Source organism: Aspergillus pseudonomiae, assembly GCF_009193645.1.
Source record: "Aspergillus pseudonomiae strain CBS 119388 unplaced genomic scaffold BDV37scaffold_10, whole genome shotgun sequence".
NCBI lineage: Eukaryota > Fungi > Ascomycota > Eurotiomycetes > Eurotiales > Aspergillaceae > Aspergillus > Aspergillus pseudonomiae.
Window position 1 is genome coordinate 129455 of NW_022476002.1, and position 20018 is coordinate 149472.

Below are 20018 nucleotides of genomic sequence, written 5' to 3' on the forward strand. Positions count from 1 at the left end.
AGCCGCTATAGTGGACTGTACACGGATAGATGATTTAATTGAACTTGTCAAATTATTGGCCTCTGTTATATCTCACTACTTCAAAATCAGGGAAACCCCCTAACAATGAGACAAGCATATGAGACGAGTATAATTCTATAGCCTAGTCAAGTATATTTAAACCATTCCTCACTTCCCCTTTAATAGCTTGGAAATATACTCTATCAGACAGCTCGGATAAAAGTCTCCAAACCATAAGGTGAAAGGTACTCTGAACTAAAGCTACCCTTTCTACGCGATTCCAGCCCCGTATCGATGATAAGTCTTTCCAGATAGCCAACCCAATCAAACAAAGCATCGGGATACCTCTCTCCAGCACTTGTATATCTCATGTGGGTCCAAGTCTAGAATCCACATATCTCCTGGACAACAGCCCTCTCGTCGGGAAGGTCAAGCTCACCTAGAATATACGATATCGTCCAGCTAACACGCATTAGCCATTGCCATTCCGTAAGAGAATAAACTTCCAGCGACTAGATCTCCGCAATAACAGGAGTCTGGGCCTGGCCCATGATTGTGACGGAGCGATCTTCTAAGCGCACAGTTATTCCCCCCCTAAACACTGCTAGGTTAGTATTCAGCTCCAAACCAAGGGACGTTCTGACCCCTTTAAGTCCAACTCATCCTTCCTGTGGATGAGACACTCGAAAGCAAGCTGTTACGCAGATGGTGTAACATACCCGCACCGATGATAGCGACATCGAGGGAGTTCTGTTGACGCTTCTGGCATCATGGCGACGGAATCGAAATACTCTGACTTTGCAACTGACACATTCGGAGCACACGAGGTCATCCGTCAGTGACTACCAGTGGGAGGTTATTATAAGGTCCGATCGTTATCTGTCCGACGGCGCCACAACTGTGCTATTATTCGGCTATTGGCCATGATCCCGGACACAACTGCATCTCGAAACCAACTGATCGGTAGATGTCAGGCTGGTCTTCATATGGTTGCGCCACTTGCTGCTTTATGGGTAAGCCCAGGTAATTTAGCTGCTATGTTTCGAGGCGCCAGTGAGCAGAATGAAGATGTGAATGAGGTTATTAAACGGATGAGCAAAATGATTTGGTACAAGCCCTTAGCCTGTCAGTCTGCTGAGTACCGTAGCAACAGGAATCAGAACTGAGACCGCTGGAGGATTCCTTGATGTATTCCTGAATGGGAGCCAGCAACTCGTGCTCGCCTTACAAAAGCTAAGTTGTATGGAGTACACTTAAGAGTTGATTACTTCCTTTGCGGATGCCTTCTAGTGTCTCAAATGGTGCGCTTGGCTAAAGCCGACAAGTCCATGATGAGAAAAAGGTTGGGCTTGGTGGTATGTGTGTGTATCTTTCATAGGACGTACTTATCCTCCAGTCTAAGTATACTTCTACCTGCCACTCTTCGCTCACTACACATAGATCAATAACACAAAAACGAGCAATAGGACTATAGAAAGCAAGTCTGCGAATATATAGCGTAATATTCCATCAGAACCACTCCAATAGCCCTAAGAGAAATAGCACAACCAAACACAAAGCACAGTCCTATCAAAGAGTAATCCATTCATCTGCACTCAAACTAAGACTTCAACGTTCAACCACATAGTGAACCCACACAGAGACCACTCATGAGCCTTATAAAAGAAAGTAATGTCCAAAATGATCCCCACAATCACCTGACAGATGCCCATCGAAGTGTCCCCTTTCCCTTTCCCTTTCCCTTTACCCCAAGACCAGCAAGCCTAAATAGGCCTGCACCTCATGCTCTCGATGATATTGTTCATACCATCGATATCAAGGTTCCGGTACTCGCCCTGCAGACCCTGTCTAAGCATCTGGTTGCAGTCGAACCCCATGTAGGCGTCACAGGTATACCCATCCCGGATATTCATGGAGGAGATGTTGTGGAACCTATTCTTCTCTTTAGAATGGAATTGAATCAGACTTCCGATGCAGATATGGACGGTACGTACCATGGAGTGTTTGCCGGGAAGGAGTAGCAGACGTTGGCCTCGCGGAGACCCTCGGAGTTGCCTCTGTACATCATGTCCTGGTAGATAGTGACCTGAAAGATTGTTTCGTTAGATGTGATGTGGCTCGGAGTCTTTTCAAGGGCAGTTTGGTATGGCTGGCTATCACTAGTGATTGTACTTACAGTAGGATTTTCCATCGTAGACACAGGTTCGGCGGGTGCTCCGCTCACTACCCCTGCCATCAGGAGACCAAGAGCAGTCACGATGGCGGTTCCAAGCTTGAACATTTTGCTTTCGAGTGTAGAATCTGTCTGTCTTTGAGATAGAAGGTCGAAGAAAAGAAGTATGGGCAAAGTAGACGTGATGATGCTCGAGTATGAGGACATTAACCAGACACTGAGGACGACTTTATATCTTTGAGATCCATATATCACTGACCCTGTTTTAGGACTAATCGGCCACCGAGCAGGGGCCTTTGTCAGGATTCAATCATCACCAAGGTCATAGGATCAGTGGACCAGACTCGTACTAAACCGCAGCTATGCAAGTTTCAGAGAGAGTCTACTCGGTGGCCGATCAGATTCCCAAATGCTAGGTTTTACATTATACCATGTCTCTATGCGTACGCACTTCATCCTTCCTGTGATGGTAGATTCAGGGAAGGCACCGTACAGATCATATACTCTTCACCCGTAGTCTCTAGCACTCTAGGTCTTCTTGTCCATGGCTAGATGAATTAGTATCCCTATTGCTCTAATTCTTTCAACATTGTAGAGAGAAACCAAGCCCTCGACTGCCCTCCATTCCTTGACAGAAACCGTTGCCATGGTTCTTCTCTTATCGCACGTATATACAATTTAGAGAACCATCTGACACACACACACACACACACACACGTACACTAACTATTGAATTGTGAAATTCTAATCTACTATCATACAACCCAACCCACATTTCGTAGTGCTTCCAAGAAATACCAAAGACGAGCAGGTTGCATTACTATCCATGCATAACACCAATCTCATGTATATGCAAGGTGAATCAGTATACAGTAATGCCCGCGTCCTTAGACATTATGTTGGAAACAGCACACATTGGACAAAGCTATATGCTGTCATCATCATCCATCTAAATACATCTACAAGAATACCGCACCGATGGTCCTGTTTATCAGACCATTCGTTCAATTTCAGAATATTCGCGACGAAGTTCCGCTTTTGTGGCTATTGATTTTGTTTGATGCAGAGCGTTGTCTAGTTCTCTGGGAAATTAAGTGTTCAGGGGTTTGGTTTATCTCCCTTAACTACACTTATAATAGTGTATAGCTAGTTACGGAACATACAACTAGTGGATCACAAAAGCTCCAGTCTACGCGGCAACAGTGGAAAGTGAAGTAAGTAAACTATGGTAAGTCTAAAGCAAATAGAATACTCCATGTGCGCGATCATAACCCGAAAAGAATCATTTAAGCTAAAGTTAAGTGTGCCAGCACGCAAATGTAAAAGACGACATAAAACAGAGATCATGCTGCAGGCTCACCTGCATTCTGCAGCTTCACCACCTCTGCCGATGTAGCTAGCTCAGACCATACATCGATACCGTCAAGAAGGGCCAACGCCATCCCGCCCTCCTGGTGCGTCGTGATATGGCAATGAAGCAGCGAGGGAAATGGCCCGCTGACATAGTACCGGATCGCTATCCATACTCCACCGTCCAAGGCTGCGGTGAGTGTGTTTGTCGTGAATGTGTCACGTAACGCGGGCTTATCGAGGTAGAACCGGTCAGGTCTCTCCAGCATTCCTTCGTAGACAGTCGACCAGTTGAAGACGCCCATTCCGTCCCCAACAATATAGGCGCGGCTGCCGTGCTTGTGGATGGGGTGGGGTGGGTGAATGGGGTCCATTTCTGGGTCGGATATGATCTGTATAATGATGTCCACCCAGGTGTTGTTGAGTGTTTGGAGCGTGTAATTCGATCCTATGACATCCAGTGGCTGTTTCTCGAATATGAGTGGTGTGTCTGCCGTGATTTCAGGCTCGTATAGGACTCCGTTCCCGATAGACCATTGATATGAACTATTGACACGTCTCATGTTGGTTTTCAGGGTAAGGTCCGCGAATGCCGGTGGCAGGGGAACATTGAACGCTGGGAGGTTCTCTGTGTAGTTCAGGTACCTTACGCTAGCAGACGTGTTCTGCCCGGCGTAGTCAATGTATCCCTTCGTTTCGGGGCCAATTTGTGCTTCTGGTCGAGTCACATTCTGCGTCGTGTTTGCTGCACGGTAGGAGAGGATAGCATATCCGCTGATGACCTGGTCACCCCCATTGTCCGTGATTCGAATCGCATAATCTCCTGGTGTTTGATCCAGCTTGACCAGAGCTGAGTATCGAGCTCCGTTGTACATCCCAACCATCTCATATTGACGCGGCTCCACAAACTGACCGTCTACCTCATATATCCACATTGGATGGTTGTCTACCGAGAAAGTAGTTCCTTTCTGCGCTTGTCCTCCAATGAAATTCAGACTCGCCCATCCGTCTTTAGCATCAACCTCAATTCTAGGCACCCCACCATCCGACGGGGTGCAGTTGTTGTGCATTGAAGATGGAACAGCACTAGGCTTCTGATTTGGCCAGCTACCCTGAACATTATGTAAGGGGGGCGCTAGGCATCTGTTCGCAAGTTAGCCATGAGCAGTATAGCAAACATATTCTTTGATTTCTGCAGTGCGTACCCTCTGTCGGTCAGATTTGTCCCTTCCAACACCAAGGCGATCTGGGGGCCAACCAGTGATTGCATCCACTGGGCGTCCGGGCAATAAACGGAACCTTTGCCGTTCACGAGGATACTGTCGACACAGCTACTCCATGAATCAGCTAGCTAATTTCAGACGTTTCCTGCCGCGTCTTCGGACTTACAAGAGATTCATGCCTGAATCAATCTCGGCTTGAAAGTACTCCTGAGCAGTAAAATGGGTCCAGTCGGTTATGAGCAGTAAGTTTGAGTTGGCTTCGGCATTCTGCATTTGTGCCACTTCAGTGGCATCTTTGGCTATCATCGAGTATGGCCGGGCAGCGTCGGGCTTATGGCTGTAAACGTGAGCTACGCTCGGCCAAGAGTGCGAAAGTCCTACCGAATATAAAGAGCTCCCACTTGGCCATCCTGCATCACATTTTTGAAGTGCGAATGGTACCTGCACTAGGTTAGGAGTGCAAGTAGAATATTACAAGACCACGAACCAGAATGTGCCTGCTGGGGAAGCTTTGAACTTGTATACGAAAGATGAATTCGGCTGAATGGGCGCTTGTGACAGCCCTGGGACACCGTCGGACCACGGAGCGGATTCCATTCTATACGAGATTCGAATTAGTCGAGATTTAGAAGGTGGATATAGCAGTATCTCACGATTGACCATGCCAGTGGACTGTCGTATTGAATGGCAAGTGATTGAAGACATGTACCTAGGCCAAGTCAACGACTACCGTATGCAGGTTTGCCGTGTTGGAGATACCTCGACATCGTCATCCTCATCGAATATTAAATCAGGCCCTGGGTACTTCCCATTCGTGAGAACCATTTGCCGCGGGACACCATTGGGAGAGCCAACCCCCCAGGTGAACTCCAGTGTCTCGCGGACTAGCTTGGCTTGCACTAAGCCGAGCCATATGAAGAAGGCTATAACGGCCGTAAGACTAGACATCTGTTAACTCAAGGCGTCATTTACTGAACAAGGTGATGCGAATTGGTAAATTTGATCTGACTAACCACTGCAGTGCGACCAGCTTTATCTTTTAAAGATTGTACAGGTGGGTTCGATGTTCCGAATGCGGAAGCCATCAATTGGCATTGTGGCTTTGGATTGCTCGCGTTAGTGCCAATCTTCGTGCTTAAAAACATTTTTACCTCGTCAGCTCTGTGGACTGATTGGTTAAAGTCACTTTAACTTCATTGGCTTCGTTCAGATAAGGTCTGCTTGGTATGAACCCTTTCTAGGGATGATCCATATCAGTTCGAACCCACAACACAACATCAAACAAATGAGTCGTCATTTTACATTTCGTGGTGTCTCATCTCACTCTACGGAGAATCAATCCTCATGCCGAGCACTCAGCAAACAGAGTGCATGAGACCTATCGTGAACGTATGAAAAAGCGGCCACAGCTGGTTGGACCAACACGTGGAGGAAACGCGCAACCCCTTGCGTTGAAGTGCCGAATGCGTCTCACAACCATTCAAAGAACCAAATACTTATCGGTAGCCACTCAGAGAGAGAGCCCAAAGAATGTAGAAGACAGGCGTCATATTCGCGGAGGAGGGAAGGCTAGTCCTATTCGTGAGAAGAAATGCCAATGCTCTCGCCAACCATATACTTCGTATCTAAGGAGCTATTAGAAATGTGTGAGCGAAAGTAAACTATCTCTAAGGACCCTTACCGCAAGACCAAAGCTCTATTAATTCTTCCCCATCCACGGATAACCCCTTGCATATCCCTACAGACGGGCCAGCCACTCGTCGGATCCGAGCACATCAGCCTGTTTTGCAATGACCTTATTCATGAGGACGTCGTGCACCTCCTGGTCTCGATCCAAACAGAGATCCTCGAGCACTGTCAACTGATAATCCAGATCGGCTGCCTGTCGAACCGTGGACAGCACTGCCCCGCTAGTGATCAGGCCAGCCACAACAAGATTCTCAATGCGGGAGCTGCGAAGGACCACATCAAGGTCGGAGCCTCCAAAGGCGGACACCCGTCGCTTAGTGATTACAATGTCGTTCTCATGAAGCGCCACTGCCGGGTGGAACTCCACGCTTTCGTCTCCCTCGATGTACTTCCCTGTTTGAATGACTCGTTGTGCCGAGGGATTGCGAGGATGTAGATCAGGGAAGCCACGACGAAAAGCTGTTTTCACATGAACAATCCAGACGGACTTCTCTCGGGCGGCTTTGACCACGAAAGCGAGGCGGCGGATGTTGGATTCTCGTTCCGGGGTCGAGTCGTCTAAGATCTGGCCCGTGACTCCTTGCTGGATATCTAGGATGAGGAAGGCGGTGGCCATTGTGTTATGTCGTTTACTTTTGTCTGAAGAATGCAACTCTGTGTTCTTGCCCATTGTTTGTCTTTAATGTTCGGCTGCATCCCGGTACCGTTGCCGTGGCCGGTCCCCGGGTGATTTATCATTATCATTATCCCCGGTTCCGCGTATGTCTACTGATATGTCGAAACCCTAGATCACAACAACAATAACAACAACAACAACAATACGTCGACTAGAATAACTTTCTATCTACCCGACACAGACCCCAAAATCTCTTCCCTCAAACCCTCCAACCCCTTCCTCTGTTTGCCCGTCTCATCAAAATTCCCCGGATGCAACCACCCCTCCAACCCCCCCTTCACCCCCTGCTCCCACTCCGGCCTCAGCAACGAATACCACGCCGTATCTCTATTCCTCCCCTTAACAACCATATGCTCCCTAAACACACCCTCAAACACAAACCCCAACCGTCTCGCCGCCCGCTTACTCCCCTCATTGAGATCATTACACTTCCATTCCACCCGTCGATACCCCAGCTCCTCGAATGCATACCGCAGCAACAGATACACAGCCTCGGTGGCGCCGGTCGTGCGCTGTAGTTCCGGGGCGAAGAGCACATTCCCGATCTCGATGCGGAGGTGCTCGGGCACAATGCTCATGAGCGTGATCCAGCCTTGGGGCTTTAGCGTGCGGTTGTCGAGGATCGTGTAGAAGAGGGGGTCTTTGCTGGTGGTTTTGCTGTGGATAGAGGCTTCGAATTCGGGGTATGTACTTTCCGGGTAGGGGCCTTCGGGCAGGTAGGTCCAGACTGAGGCTTTTCGGGGGTTGGTGGCGCCGCCAACAAGTTCCCAGAGGTCCCCGGCGTGGGATTCTTGGATGGGGTGTAGAGTTATGGTCCGGCCAGGGAGAGGGTGGGGGGTTGGTGGTTGTGCTCGGGGGGTGAGGACTTCTGGTCCTAGGGGCTGGTTGGTGGTCATCTTTTTTTTTTTTTTCTTTTTTCTGTTGTAGTTTGTAGTTGGGTATTGGTATGTGGGCGGTCGGGGGGGTTGTCGAGGTGAATTGTGTTTGAGAGGTGGTTATAGATACTGATCATATACTATTGTAGTTCTCTGAGTCATTGTTTCGGTATCTAACTAAAGTAGCTCAGGTGGATCGACACGAGAAATCGCCGAGATGCGTCATTCCCGTACCTTATTGTATTATCTATCGAGATCGTGATAGGAGCTTGCCCCCGAGCCTGATGTGGAGTATGGTCACTGTTGATCTTGCTGGGCTGGTCGACTGGTGTTTAAGCAAGTTAGGGTTGTTGGGTGATCCCCCGATAACCCAGTGAGACAACACTCATGGTTGTAGCGGAATCTTGCGTTCGATTTACTTCTTATAGAGCAAAGTCTGCCTCGTGGTGCTAACTACTAAAACCATCGTATTCATCATCATCATTACTGGATCAATCTAAAACGTTACAAAACCTGGTCGCCTCGACCTTTACACACATCTTCTTGAAACACTGCGTTGAGATCGGTCGGGATCACTCCCGCTTTGACTCCATCTACTATGGTCAGCTCGACGATTGCCAGGAGACAAACCGATACGTACCGCGGTAGGACCACCGATATTCGCCTAGCTGGGTCTTCCAGGTCCAGAAAATCCACCCCTGGTGCTGTTCATAGTTCCTCACCTGCGCGGCAAACCACGTCTTGTAAAAGTCCAGGTTGGAATATGGCGCCCATTCAGGTGTCTCCTGCACGTTATCGGGGACCCCTAAGCTCCACTCACCAACAATAGCGGGCCAGTTGATCGCCACGTTGTCGTTACATGAGGCCTTGATGTAGCTGTCTTTGGAGACCTCCACGTGAGGATCCCATTTGAGATAGCGGTGGTTGTCGTAGGCCGCGTAGTAGTCATCCGTCAGGTGCTCGTGCGGATCCCCGGCACCCCACGCACTGTCCATCATCTGGATATGTAGGTAGTCCTTTCTGTCGATGCCGAGTGCTCCTTCCACTCTGCGGATGGTCTGTTGTTCGGGGGTTTCTCAGTCTGACAGTGTATACACACAGGCCAATGAAGCCCACTCACATGGAAAGCATTAGGGTAATAGGTGGAGCGCACCGTAGCCGTGACCTCGGGGTTCTGCACCGGCTCGTTGACGACCTCCAACATCCCCACATTCCGGAAACTGGGCAAGGTATGGACCTTGATCGCCATCCACTCGAGGAACTCGAGCGCCCGTTGATATTGAAAATCCACATAGAACCCAGGCGTATCGGCGAACTGGCCCGTAAAGGCGTTCTTTGCAACCTGCGCGCCAGGGGCCCCGTGCAGGTCAATAATGATGTACAGACCAGCATCGCTAGCCCACCCACACAGCTTCTCGAGGTATGCAAATCCGCCCCGTGGAAAATGCTCGCTGTCGTTATAGATCAGATCTTCATCCATCCAGTAGCCGACAGGGATGCGAATCGTGTTCAGGCCGTAGCTACGGATCTCATAGATGTCCTCTTTGGTAATCCATGAGTTCCAATGCTGGGCGAAAGCTTTGTTGGCTGCATCCTGGCCCAGCTTCATCACACAGTCAAATTCGGATTGCTGCTCTTCACAGCCTAACTCAGACCAGGCTGTCGGAGCAATCCAAGGTTCAAACACGAACTGCGTGCCCAAGTTCACGCCCCGAATCTTTCCATGTGAGGTTGTGAAGAGATCAGTTCCATTGCTGGAGGTGATAGTCTTGTCGGTCGTGGGAAGCCAGGCGACAGCCAGGGTTGCTAGGTTATTGAGCACCGCTAGCCTGGTGAGTTTCATGGTTGTGACTTGAAACCTGCATGGGTCATTGATCAACTACGCCCAGAAAATAAACCGTACGCAATGCGGATATAAAATATCCCCCGTTCTACGGGAGGTGACCCCCGCGGCCAGCATCACTTCAACAGGCGGTAGGTCCAGATCCATATTTGATGAGCGATCTAAAAGGCAAAGAAAGTAAATCTTGGAATATCTGACTCTCGCAAAACATGATTGGGTCTCATGTTATCCTCGTTATGTAGGAGTTCCGCTGAGAATGTGCCTGACTCGCTACAAGCGATTCATAGACTTAGGGTTAAGTTTCAGTATGCGTCCTGTGCGACAGACAACTGCCGCAAAGGACGCGGGGGCTAGGTAGGGGGGTAAGAATGTGTCAGTCGAGTCCATTCCCTCGACGCCCGGTCCAAACAATAACACACTTGGCCCCGTGCATTTCCAATGCGAAAAGGGGGGCGATGGTGGATCGTCGTCGGAGAGTGCCGTGACACTAAGAGCCGAAAGGGCCCAACTAAGCCCTGTGCCTAGAGCTAAAAAGTATCGTCCACCGAGCGGTCTTTTCCGTAGCCAGTAATCCTAGGGGTCTTTATCCAGTGTCATTTCGCTTGTGAAGATCCAGCCAAAGCTTTTGGACAAATTTAGAAACCGGTGCAAACTCTGCGCAGCTTTCCTGAATGCTCGCTTCAACCCTGACACCCATTCACGGCATACCATTCTTATCGGCTGTAATTTCCGGAATGTCTCGACAACTTGTGGACGCGTCGTCGGTGAAGAATGGACAAGATCAGGATCCTCGGAATTCCGTAGGCAAGAAATAGTGCCATTCCGCATGGCTGATATCAATTCCCACGAACGCAATCCACGCTCCTTTCAATCGCGCGCGATTGAAGCGATAAAGTTCACCATCTTGCAAAGTATCAAACTACGCCACAAGGTAGCAATATGTCCCATTCCAAGCGCAGAGCTTGCTCGGATCGGATCCAGTTGAGCTCCCGCCTGAGGGACTTCACTTGTTTCGTGAAATGATATGGCGCTGCTCATCCGAATTCGACCCCTTGAATGAAGATCTGCGCAGACCATCCGAGAAAGTAACGGCTTCCTCCGTACTTCAAACTTATTCAAGAGAGCAATATCACCTTGTCTGCCTTCTCCGGCGATTGTAAATGAAGGGAGGCCCAAAGAACCGTATCATAGGATGAAGGAAAGTGGATATGGCGAGAGTGGGGGGGGTCAATTAGTGGACCAACAGGGTTCAGTAGCCCCCGGTACTCTTTTCCGACAAGTTTGAGATGAAGAATGCCCCTGTATGAATGATTGATCGACTCTTGGATCCTCCTGATACCAAAGATTGATTCAGATCCGTAGTATATAACAAAAAGAATACTGAGATATTAACTATAATGCGGAACGCCAACATCTGTCAGGATGGGTAGAAGTGACTTTGATCGACTACGATTACACACATGTCTACATGGGCCAAGCTCCGTCATCGAGGCAGTCGTGCGACGCCATATTCTTACTCTTTCTTCGTTGTCGCCGGCGTTATCTCGAAAGAGTACGTTTTGGGAACCCACGTACCTAGAGTAGTCAAGATTAGCCGCTCTTCCAGTTGCTCTATCACTAACTGCAAATTCATTCCATCCATGGCGAGATGATCATTGCTGGTGCTTATTCCAGTTGGGCTCTGGAAAATGGGTACACCTCCCGAGCGGAGATCAAGCATAGGACAGCTGTGGAAAGGCGCTTGCACTGAGGTGGCCATATGTCCGCAATACTAGTAGTAGTACCTGGACCGATTCCGTGGCTCATCTGCTGTGTTTTGTCCGTGTCGGTGTTTGACCAATTGGGCCCGACCAACAAAGCAGAATCATACCACCCATTGCTCAAGCCAAGCTCGTGTTTCCCTTATGTATCCGTGCGTCTGGTCCTCCCCATCATCCCCTGGAGCCATATAATCGTCGAGAGGAAACTGGAAGGGGTCGGTTTCAGCATCTGAGTCGATGTCTTGATTGCCTGATCAATCCTTCGCGGTCGGTGTTAGTATGCATATGGCTGGCGGATTTCCCGTCCAGCTCCCATGTGCGACCATTCGCGGGTACACTGACAGGAGGAACCGATCTCGGTCGTTGGGTTGAGCGGTAGTTTAGGGAAATGGGCGAAGTCCGGAAGCTGGAATAACCGGTTTTCATCATAGTTCAAAGCTATATTTTGTCGATCTCGGTTCCGAAACGAGGAACCCCACAAACTGTTCCTCATATTTGCTAACCCCGTCCAGGACAAAGCCTCATGATGAGTTCATGCGTTTCCCGCTCGGCTCCGAGACGGTTCGTATGGCTGTGGGGAGGAAATCTCCGAAACTGTCTCAATTGCCTTCCTATGCCAGGGATGGACCTTCGATGCGCTACAACGTAATTCTGTTTATTTTGATTATCTTGGCCCCGTTTTTGCCACGATCTCGGAATTCCAAACAGTGAAGTGGTGCCCTCGGCCGTAGAGGGAAAGTCTAAAGCGAGCTCAGATTCCCACTCATGATTATTAATTTATTGAAATAGATATATGTACGTACCCTCTCGACTGGGTAGCTGTCGCAATTTCAGGCGACCGTCACACGACAGAGGGTCAAAGAGAAAATAGATTGGACCCATATGAAATGAGGACTGCAGGTGGACAACATACGATGGGGAATACGAAGTAGTATTCATTTCACCAAAGGGGTGTGTGGATGAGTAGTGTTAGGGAGAGGGAGAGTGAATGCCCCGACACTGCATCGCTATAGGGCACGTCGACTGAAGGTGGATTTGCTTCAGCTACACCGATTGAGTTTCGACCTCAGGCCATAACCACGGACCGCCTTCGGCCGAATCGGCTTTCCTTCGGCCACGTGCGATTGGGGTCCGCCTCATCTCCATCCCAAAACATAGCCCCAAACATTTCCGTGAAAGAGGATCTCAATCTCCGACGTCCTAAGCGTCGGTCGCGCGCCGCCCAGTAAGCTACAAAATACCCCTCCTCCTCTATTCCTCCCCTCCCAGTCTCAGACGCCACTCGGTTTCCATGCCTATTGCGGTCCGACGGTCGCGAGGCTGTCCATCTCGCTCTCACCGTCAACCTCCAGATCACACGGGGAGGACCACCACAATGAAAAGCATGCCTCTTGTTCGCTGATCTCTCATGTGCAAAATGATTGTGGCGAACGTGTATGTTGCCCACACAGCCTTACTTCGAAATTTCCAGCTCTATCGAACGCGTTCCTCTGCAGCGGGTTATACAGAATGATCGATATTCACAGCGGCTCCGATGAGGCGCCCACGCGTTATAGCGGGCGGGAGCCCTCGTGTCAGATCCACAATGGAGGGGTTGGGGAACTATGTTGGTTACAATGGCTCATGAATTCCCCATGTTCAGAGTAGGGAACAACATCACATCCGACACCTGATTCAAAATGTTGTCAATATGCCCGTCCTCGGAGGAACTCACGCTGTATCCGGCAGCATAAGGCGACGAGGCGGTGACAGCTGGTGAAGTGAACACGGTTTTCGGCGAAATAGCTTCCGGGGCTAGGCCTAGTGCCTTCTTCTTCTTCTTCTTCCTAGAATAGAACGCAGCACTAACTTCCCGGAGAGCGCGGAGAGACGATGCCAAATGCCTGGCCGAATCTGTCCGGGTGTGGAGATTTACATTTTCATCCCCACTCACGTGCTCGGCGATGACTGCCTCTAATTTCTCAATCAACTCCCACGTCCGTGGGTGAATTTGGTCGTTATTGTTGGCAACCAGCAAGAACGCGGATGCGATGGTCCGCTGAAGACTGACCCAGCTACGCGAGCAGTGGGAATGAAGTGAGTGCAGCTCAATGAAAGCTTCGATCGTATTCATGAGATTGGTTATACAGTCCTCTCGGACCACCGCACGCCGCTGGTCATCCAGCGGGGCGTCTGGGTCCAAAGATACTCGACACATGACTGAGATATAGTAAGACGAGTGTAGCCGCAACTCGGTCCGCTCAATGTGTTCGGCCAAGGTGACGCAGCGTTCCCGATGACGCAAATGAGGGGTAGTATCTGCAAGAATGCGCTCTATTCGCTGTTTATACTCGCGGATTTCATGGTACCGCAGGTGAGAATGGTGCGACAACATAAGTCCCCGCAGCATCTCCAGCACCACCGAGATAATACGGCAGAGGCTTTCGAAGTAGGAGCGATGGCCAGGCATTGATTTCCTATCATAGGGAATTTCCGGCTGGCTTACCATAGTGATGGATGGTCGATCGTAAGCTAAGGAGAAATGGCTATTCTGGAAAGCCATCGCCCACCTGCGAGAGTTAGGATTTCGTGTATCTTCCAAACGGGGCCTTGCAGAGGATGCCATACCATACTCTTCTCCGAGACGCTGTGACGCTTTGCGAGAACCCCGGTGTTTCAACATGCAGCCCGAGACTCATACACATCCGCTCTGTCATCCCTGTTGGTAAGGATTGTCGTTAGCTTGGCACTCACGCAGTTCTGCACACCACTTCTCACTCACCGAGTAAGGTATAAGAAGCACCAGCGTTCATGTTATATGACAGCACATTGCTGATAATTAGCAGAATTTGGATTACTTCCACCGTTGGCTGCGAAACATAGTTCATCATCCGCAGGCACTGGTAGGAACACGAAACTAGGAAAGATGTGAGCCCCAAAAATTTTCGGTCGTCAGCAGAAGGTTGCACACACCATATACCCACGACGTCAACTCCCGTTCCTTCAACGGCAAGTCGGATAATTGGCAACCTGAAGCTAAAACGGCAAAGAGGAGGCTAAGGAAAGGTAAACTCATGCCAAACGGTTTCATCAGACCGTTCACATCCGGTCGATATGTACCTCCTGCCTTCAGCCTATTTTGCAAGAGTTCATTTGTGTTGTATTCTAATTTGGAAACGTCCGGGAGTACGGGATATAGTACTGCGCCGATGTCTTTGTAAAAACGAAGAAACCTGCGGAAGACCTCCATGATCAGCGAAGGGCGCACTCTACAGGAACGAGTCTAGCCAAAGACTCAGAGCCGGCTCCACCCACCTGCGACATTGTCCGTCATCCGGTAACACGCCACAGACCCCGGCGATGTTGAAGGTGTACGGATCAGACGACCAAAGGTCGACGAAAGGATACGAGGCAGCCTCGTTTTCCATCGCCAATTCTGCCAGCAAGTCTTCCTTCGGCAACGCGGCCGCCGTACCCTCCGAGCCTTTTGATCTATCCAGAATATCTATCAAAGCGGATTTTGCGCCGATGTGAATGGAGCTCGTTTTCATCGTATTCTCGTTATAGATCCCCTGAGGGGCCGGCGATTTGCCGTCTTCAGTCACCGACTGCTCGGAACGAGGGTTGCTGGATTTCCTCGCCGTATGAGTCTCAAAAAGCGAGTTCAGACTAGCCAATATTGACTCCATCGCGCGCATCTTCGAATTCACCTCATCCCATTCGAACTGAGAAATCGACACGGTTTCCGACAGACCATCATCCGAGGCCGGCTCTGCACTGTAGGTGGGAATCGGGGCATCGTCTCGACTAGAAGATATATAGGCTGAACCGGGAGGCAATTGGGGCGTAGACGCAGTTGAGGCGGTAGCTGAAATGGTAGGCTCTGGAATGAGCGGCGGTTTGGGTTGAGCTGGCGGCGGACGACCGTAAGAACAAGTAAAGTTACGTTTGACGCAGTTCCCACACGGGACGTTGCGATCGCAGCGAACCTTACTGGCGCGACATGGTAGACAAGTTTTGCACTCGCGAGGCCGGCGTCGGATCGGATATGTAGGCATTGCGATGGCGACCGAAACGTCCTCTTGTCGCCCCGCCTAATGGGGGATGGGGACGAAGTCGGGCGCGATGGAAGGGAAGGAGGACAGATCCCCGGGGGTTAGGGCGTAGGGCCACGGAGACAGCACGCGTAGCTGGGCATAAAAGATGCTATTATTATTATTACTGGATGGTCCAACCGAAATGGCAAGCGTCAGCTTCAGCCCTTCGAGATCCGATCGTTGAAGGTCAAGCGAGGCCACCGACGAGCCGCGACCGAAGGGAGCACGAATGAGGTGCACGAGAAACAAATCCACTTCTCAATCGATCATCGTTCAACCCCATGAAGATAGCGCCGGAATGTTCGCACCGAATCTGAGAGTCCAGAAGGAATATGCCACCTAATAATAGGTACCCGATTACAGTTTTCCCGGTATTTTTTTTTGGCCTTTTTTTTTCTCTTTTTGGTTGGTTCTTTTGCTTCAGATCACCAAAAGCAGAAAAAGAAAAGTCAACGGATCGATTTCCGGAGGGCTTTTCCGGTTCCGGTTTCTGATCTGTGATAGTAATAGTTCCTTGATATTAAGTCCCCAAGGTCAAGAACGACACAGCAATTGTACCCTACAGAGGTCCGTTGAGTGGATTATCATCGGAGCATTGGGGGCCCGTTAATGACAGCGGCCAAGAGCAACGGCGCACCGGCCAACCAGGACTCCCGAGATGGCGTGGTTGCAGTGCAGATCGTCTTGTTTTGTTCGCTTGTGTTGACCAAATTGGAAATTTTGGCTGAGATGTATACAGGCCAAAGGAATCAAATCAAATCATATTGCATTCCATTTAATCAAAGAGAGTTTGCGAGAATCGAATTCGTTTTCCCTTCATGCTGGCGATGAAGTCATATCCGGGAAGATAACGTCAGGATCAATAGGTTCCAGTTCTCCTCCCCTCTTCTCCCTCGTTAAGTTTGCCCGTTTCAGCCTCGGTTCCCAGCGTTTGGGAGAGGAAGAAAGACAAGGGAAAAACAAAAACAAAAAAAACAATGGGACGTTTGAAACCAACACAATAAGCTTGTTTGTTCCCCAACGGGATGGCATGTTGCCCATGTGCCGATCCTCTGCACGGGAATTGAGCTGCAGTTGCATATCAGGTGATTCCGAGGCTCTCATCGCATATGGCCTGATCCCCAAGGTTAATAAAAGTGGGTAAATGGAGAAATTCTATTTTTCTACCCCTCGGTAGTAGGTACGCCTCCCGATGACTTCGGGGAATTTCTAATACCATTACTCTATGTACATAACTTCATCATCCATCATACATGAGGAGGGCATTGCCAGAACGAACGACGGGTACATGACATTCATCATCACATCAAATCAAGTCGTTCATCAGAGTACAGTAAACACCAGGATGTATAGTTTCATGTCTGAGAGCCGCTCGGCCTCGGCGTTATTTGGGGTACAACCCACCAGTCATGCCAACGCGCTTTGGAACCCATGTCGGGAATACTCACCAGAAGGTTAACAACATCGGTGGATGCACGGAGCGCGGTCAATGCCTTCTTCACCGTTTCAATGGCAATGCTGGCCCCGATGCAGGCCCGCATCGTATTCTTAATATCCTTCTTCCAATCTTCTTCAATGGCCAGGGTCTGATTCGCCTGGCCTTGAGGATCCCGGATAAATGCACCGTTGGCGAGGGTCGCTTCCCAAGCTTTGCGGGCTTCAGAAATGGCTTTCGTGGCACGCTCCAGGACTGTCTCATCACTGTCCCCTTCTAAGATAGCCTCTCGCCGGAATTCGTCGAAGGGGACAAGTTCCGGCAAAGTAATCGATAGGAAGGGCTTCATGCGGAGTTCATACCGTAATCTTTCGCTGGAGTATGCCTGCGCGGCCGCTGCTGTGGGCAGAACTCCATGGCGAGCCAGCAAAACATATAGAGCGTGTAACGATATGGCAAAGGCATCCACGGCGACGATTTGCGTAGTAAGCCTTTCGAGAAGACGGAGCGTATTCTGTAAAGCGGCATGTCGCTCGACGGCATCGCGTTTCTTTCCCGCCAGAGCGGTCAGGTTGCGCTTCGCGGTAGCAACGGTAAATGTGCGGATTCGGTCAATGTGGCCGAGATGTGTGGAGCAGATGTGGGATAAGTACCAGTACATTCCTGGTAGTTCCTCGGGAGAATAGATAGAAAGTTCGAATCCGAGCTGGATAACGAGCCGGAACTGGTTCAGTTTCTGGTGGTAGGTCCAGCTACTGAGCGGGTATGAATAGGTAGCGTCGCCGTTTTGGAGCATAAGGGGAGGTTCGTTGTTCAGCGTGCGTAGTTGTTCATCGAGGTCTTCGGCCTACGAAGCAGTTAGTATCAGGGTACCGCATATGAGAGAGACCGCATAGATACCTCCATCTGTAGGTTGTCCCAGTCAACAATTGTATGACATACTGTCCGACGAATACGGCAGCGATTGAGACACGCACTTCGGAAAGTGTCCACAAATGGCTATTCCCCAGGTTAGCTCGCGGGAGAAACAAATTGAGGGAGATATATGCAGCATCGCACCTGAGCAAAGCGTTTAACAAAAGCATCCATGTGGTTGGCTATCTGAAAGCGAGGGTCGGTCGGCATTTCCGTCTCGTCTGTGTTGGCTTGCAGAAGCGTGCTTGAAGGTAGGACGATTTCCGCAAGCTCATCATATAAGAACTTCTTCACTGGTACGGCTCCCAGAACCATCATGTTACTCAGAATCATAGATTGAACCAGTGATCGAATATAAACTGACGGCTGGGGCTTCCGAGACAACAGGGTCCAAACGGCCACCTAGCAACGTTAGAGGATGAGTAGCCAGAAGAAAAGTATTCCTTTGGTTCCTTCAAGAGCATACCTTGAGGTTATGGGGTCCAGAGTAATCCAGGACCTCCAGCAGATCAATAGCATCTTGGCACAACCGTTTCAAATGCGCCAGCGCATCCTCAAAGCTTATCTTTACCATTGGTCGAGGGGGAACTGTGCTGGCCAGCTTTCGTTGGATCTTCCAACTAAACGCTTCAGGTACTGGTCTTCCCAGTGGCACCGATTCCGTTATGGGGCCCAATTGCGACAGACAAGATGAGAAGCGACTGGCTGACCGACTCTGTATGATATCGAGATCCTGGTTCAAACTAAGAAGAAAATCACGCCGAAAGACCAATCGGCACTTTATTGCTTCTTTCAGTTTTCCATCGACACTATCCCCTTGCTCATCTACCCATGAAATCGCCCGGTCCAAAAGATTGCGGAAATATTCATGGTCGAACTGCGACAGCAAACTGCGGTTGTACAATTGGGTGACAAAGTCTTCCTCCTATATGGCTTTAGCGATCGTATATGTACATGTGAAAGTCGTGTGACTTACCTCGTAGAAATACTCATTTATCACTCGCGCATGAACAAAATCGCAACATTTGATAAGCGCAAGACAATAGGCACGTAGCACGACATGTACCATCCCTGGCTCTTCCTTGTTCCTAGCGGATCCCGGACGACAAAAGTGTGCTTCTTCAAGCGTTTTCGGTATGGGCCAAAGGAGTTTATCAAGGTATAGAGAGGTAAAAAGTGTTTGCGAGAGTGGATGTCCCATATGCCATGCCATCTACCATCGCGCGGTTTGTCTCAGTATTTCTTCACCTAAGCGGATATTCGTCGCCGTCTGGGAAGGCAACCACCTACCTCATGACATGATAGTTCATCCATTATCCCTATCACCTGCTCCGGAGCCAGCTCCCGCGTGGTATCGTAGTCGTCCTCTAACGCTTGCACGTCGGTTTGCCCCGGTCCAAGATAGCCACTGTCCATTTTCGAGTCCATAATCTGCGATAACAACTTGTATAAGCTTCAGATCACGCAAAGTTAAATAGCCCTTGCTACGAGGAGTAAATAGCATGAGCTCACCTCCAGTGCGCCCACTGCCTCGAACAACGTAAAGTACTCATCTTTCACCAGCTGCCCAGTCTGCAATTCTATGACCAAGGGAAAGATTGTCAGAAAGCAATGTCACGTAGTAGCACATAACATGGGTAAGATAGCCACTGGACAAAGGTAAAGGGATCTCACTTGAGGCCGCTTTGGTAAACTCGTCCGTGATGTCTCGTGGGACAACGGACTGCGAAATGACTCGCATCATCGGGGTTCGTCCCTCGTTACTTGGCAACATATAAAGTATCGATAATCTGCAGCCAGCTGTCAGATTTACCCGTTCGAACCCTGGACAGAAAGTACTCTCGAAAGGAGGATGATGGGAGAAAGAAACAAGAGGACCGACGAAAGAGAGGCGGGGAGTCGGGCGGGCAGGGCAAAATTGCGGAAGCGTTGCCCGCGGTGTAAAGCTGCAAGACCGCAGGTTACGGTGACTACGCTCAGAGTACAAACGGCATTACAGTGCA

The 20018-nt window shown here is 49.8% G+C and overlaps 7 protein-coding genes across 7 annotated transcripts; all 7 read right to left on the bottom strand.

The window, feature by feature from the left end:
* Positions 1-1763: 1763 nt before the first annotated feature.
* On the bottom strand, positions 1764-2281 carry BDV37DRAFT_279740 (uncharacterized protein; the record flags this gene model as incomplete). The annotated part of the gene is made up of 3 exons (XM_032086396.1): positions 1764-1932; positions 1995-2086; positions 2177-2281. The coding sequence occupies 3 exons, from the start codon at positions 2279-2281 to the stop codon at positions 1764-1766; spliced, it is 366 nt and encodes a 121-aa protein (XP_031944889.1).
* Positions 2282-3516: 1235 nt separating this feature from the next.
* BDV37DRAFT_269060 (Cupredoxin) lies at positions 3517-5694 on the bottom strand (the record flags this gene model as incomplete). The annotated part of the gene is made up of 6 exons (XM_032084291.1): positions 3517-4666; positions 4729-4854; positions 4913-5083; positions 5128-5187; positions 5234-5394; positions 5506-5694. The coding sequence occupies 6 exons, from the start codon at positions 5692-5694 to the stop codon at positions 3517-3519; spliced, it is 1857 nt and encodes a 618-aa protein (XP_031944890.1).
* Positions 5695-6484: 790 nt separating this feature from the next.
* On the bottom strand, positions 6485-8007 carry BDV37DRAFT_269061 (Isochorismatase-like protein; the record flags this gene model as incomplete). Its single annotated transcript, XM_032084292.1, has 2 exons — positions 6485-7089; positions 7518-8007. The coding sequence occupies 2 exons, from the start codon at positions 8005-8007 to the stop codon at positions 6485-6487; spliced, it is 1095 nt and encodes a 364-aa protein (XP_031944891.1).
* A 313-nt stretch (positions 8008-8320) lies between these two features.
* Positions 8321-10115, bottom strand: BDV37DRAFT_4736 (glycoside hydrolase family 5 protein). Its single transcript, XM_032090727.1, has 3 exons — positions 9107-10115; positions 8627-9044; positions 8321-8579 (listed from the first exon to the last, which is right to left on the bottom strand). Exons 1-3 carry the CDS (start codon positions 9827-9829, stop codon positions 8491-8493), a joined length of 1230 nt encoding a protein of 409 aa, XP_031944892.1. The 5' UTR covers positions 9830-10115; the 3' UTR covers positions 8321-8490.
* Positions 10116-13210: 3095 nt separating this feature from the next.
* BDV37DRAFT_279745 (Zn(II)2Cys6 transcription factor) lies at positions 13211-15626 on the bottom strand (the record flags this gene model as incomplete). The annotated part of the gene is made up of 5 exons (XM_032086397.1): positions 13211-14138; positions 14197-14287; positions 14351-14485; positions 14542-14801; positions 14884-15626. 5 exons carry the CDS (start codon positions 15624-15626, stop codon positions 13211-13213), a joined length of 2157 nt encoding a protein of 718 aa, XP_031944893.1.
* Positions 15627-16320: 694 nt separating this feature from the next.
* BDV37DRAFT_4730 (uncharacterized protein) lies at positions 16321-16894 on the bottom strand. Its single transcript, XM_032090725.1, has one exon. It carries the CDS (start codon positions 16767-16769, stop codon positions 16482-16484), a length of 288 nt encoding a protein of 95 aa, XP_031944894.1. The 5' UTR covers positions 16770-16894; the 3' UTR covers positions 16321-16481.
* Positions 16895-19876, bottom strand: BDV37DRAFT_4729 (N-alpha-acetyltransferase 35, NatC auxiliary subunit). Its single transcript, XM_032090724.1, has 8 exons — positions 19690-19876; positions 19528-19595; positions 19306-19446; positions 18992-19228; positions 18482-18940; positions 18160-18417; positions 18001-18099; positions 16895-17947 (listed from the first exon to the last, which is right to left on the bottom strand). Exons 1-8 carry the CDS (start codon positions 19787-19789, stop codon positions 17021-17023), a joined length of 2289 nt encoding a protein of 762 aa, XP_031944895.1. The 5' UTR covers positions 19790-19876; the 3' UTR covers positions 16895-17020.
* Positions 19877-20018: the final 142 nt, after the last annotated feature.

What these genes read in the sequence shown, in the direction of transcription:
- BDV37DRAFT_4736 (XM_032090727.1), bottom strand. Translation starts at nt 9,829, where the DNA reads ATGAAACTCACCAGGCTAGCGGTGCTCAATAACCTAGCAACCCTGGCT. An exon ending in ATTACCCTAATGCTTTCCAT is followed by an intron (nt 9,045 to 9,106) that starts GTGAGTGGGCTT and finishes CCCGAACAACAG; the next exon opens with ACCATCCGCAGAGTGGAAGG. An exon ending in ATATCGGTGGTCCTACCGCG is followed by an intron (nt 8,580 to 8,626) that starts GTACGTATCGGT and finishes TGACCATAGTAG; the next exon opens with ATGGAGTCAAAGCGGGAGTG.
- BDV37DRAFT_4730 (XM_032090725.1), bottom strand. Translation starts at nt 16,769, where the DNA reads ATGAGAGCCTCGGAATCACCTGATATGCAACTGCAGCTCAATTCCCGT.
- BDV37DRAFT_4729 (XM_032090724.1), bottom strand. Translation starts at nt 19,789, where the DNA reads ATGTTGCCAAGTAACGAGGGACGAACCCCGATGATGCGAGTCATTTCG. An exon ending in GTTTACCAAAGCGGCCTCAA is followed by an intron (nt 19,596 to 19,689) that starts GTGAGATCCCTT and finishes CCTTGGTCATAG; the next exon opens with AATTGCAGACTGGGCAGCTG. An exon ending in CTGGACCCCATAACCTCAAG is followed by an intron (nt 18,418 to 18,481) that starts GTATGCTCTTGA and finishes TAACGTTGCTAG; the next exon opens with GTGGCCGTTTGGACCCTGTT.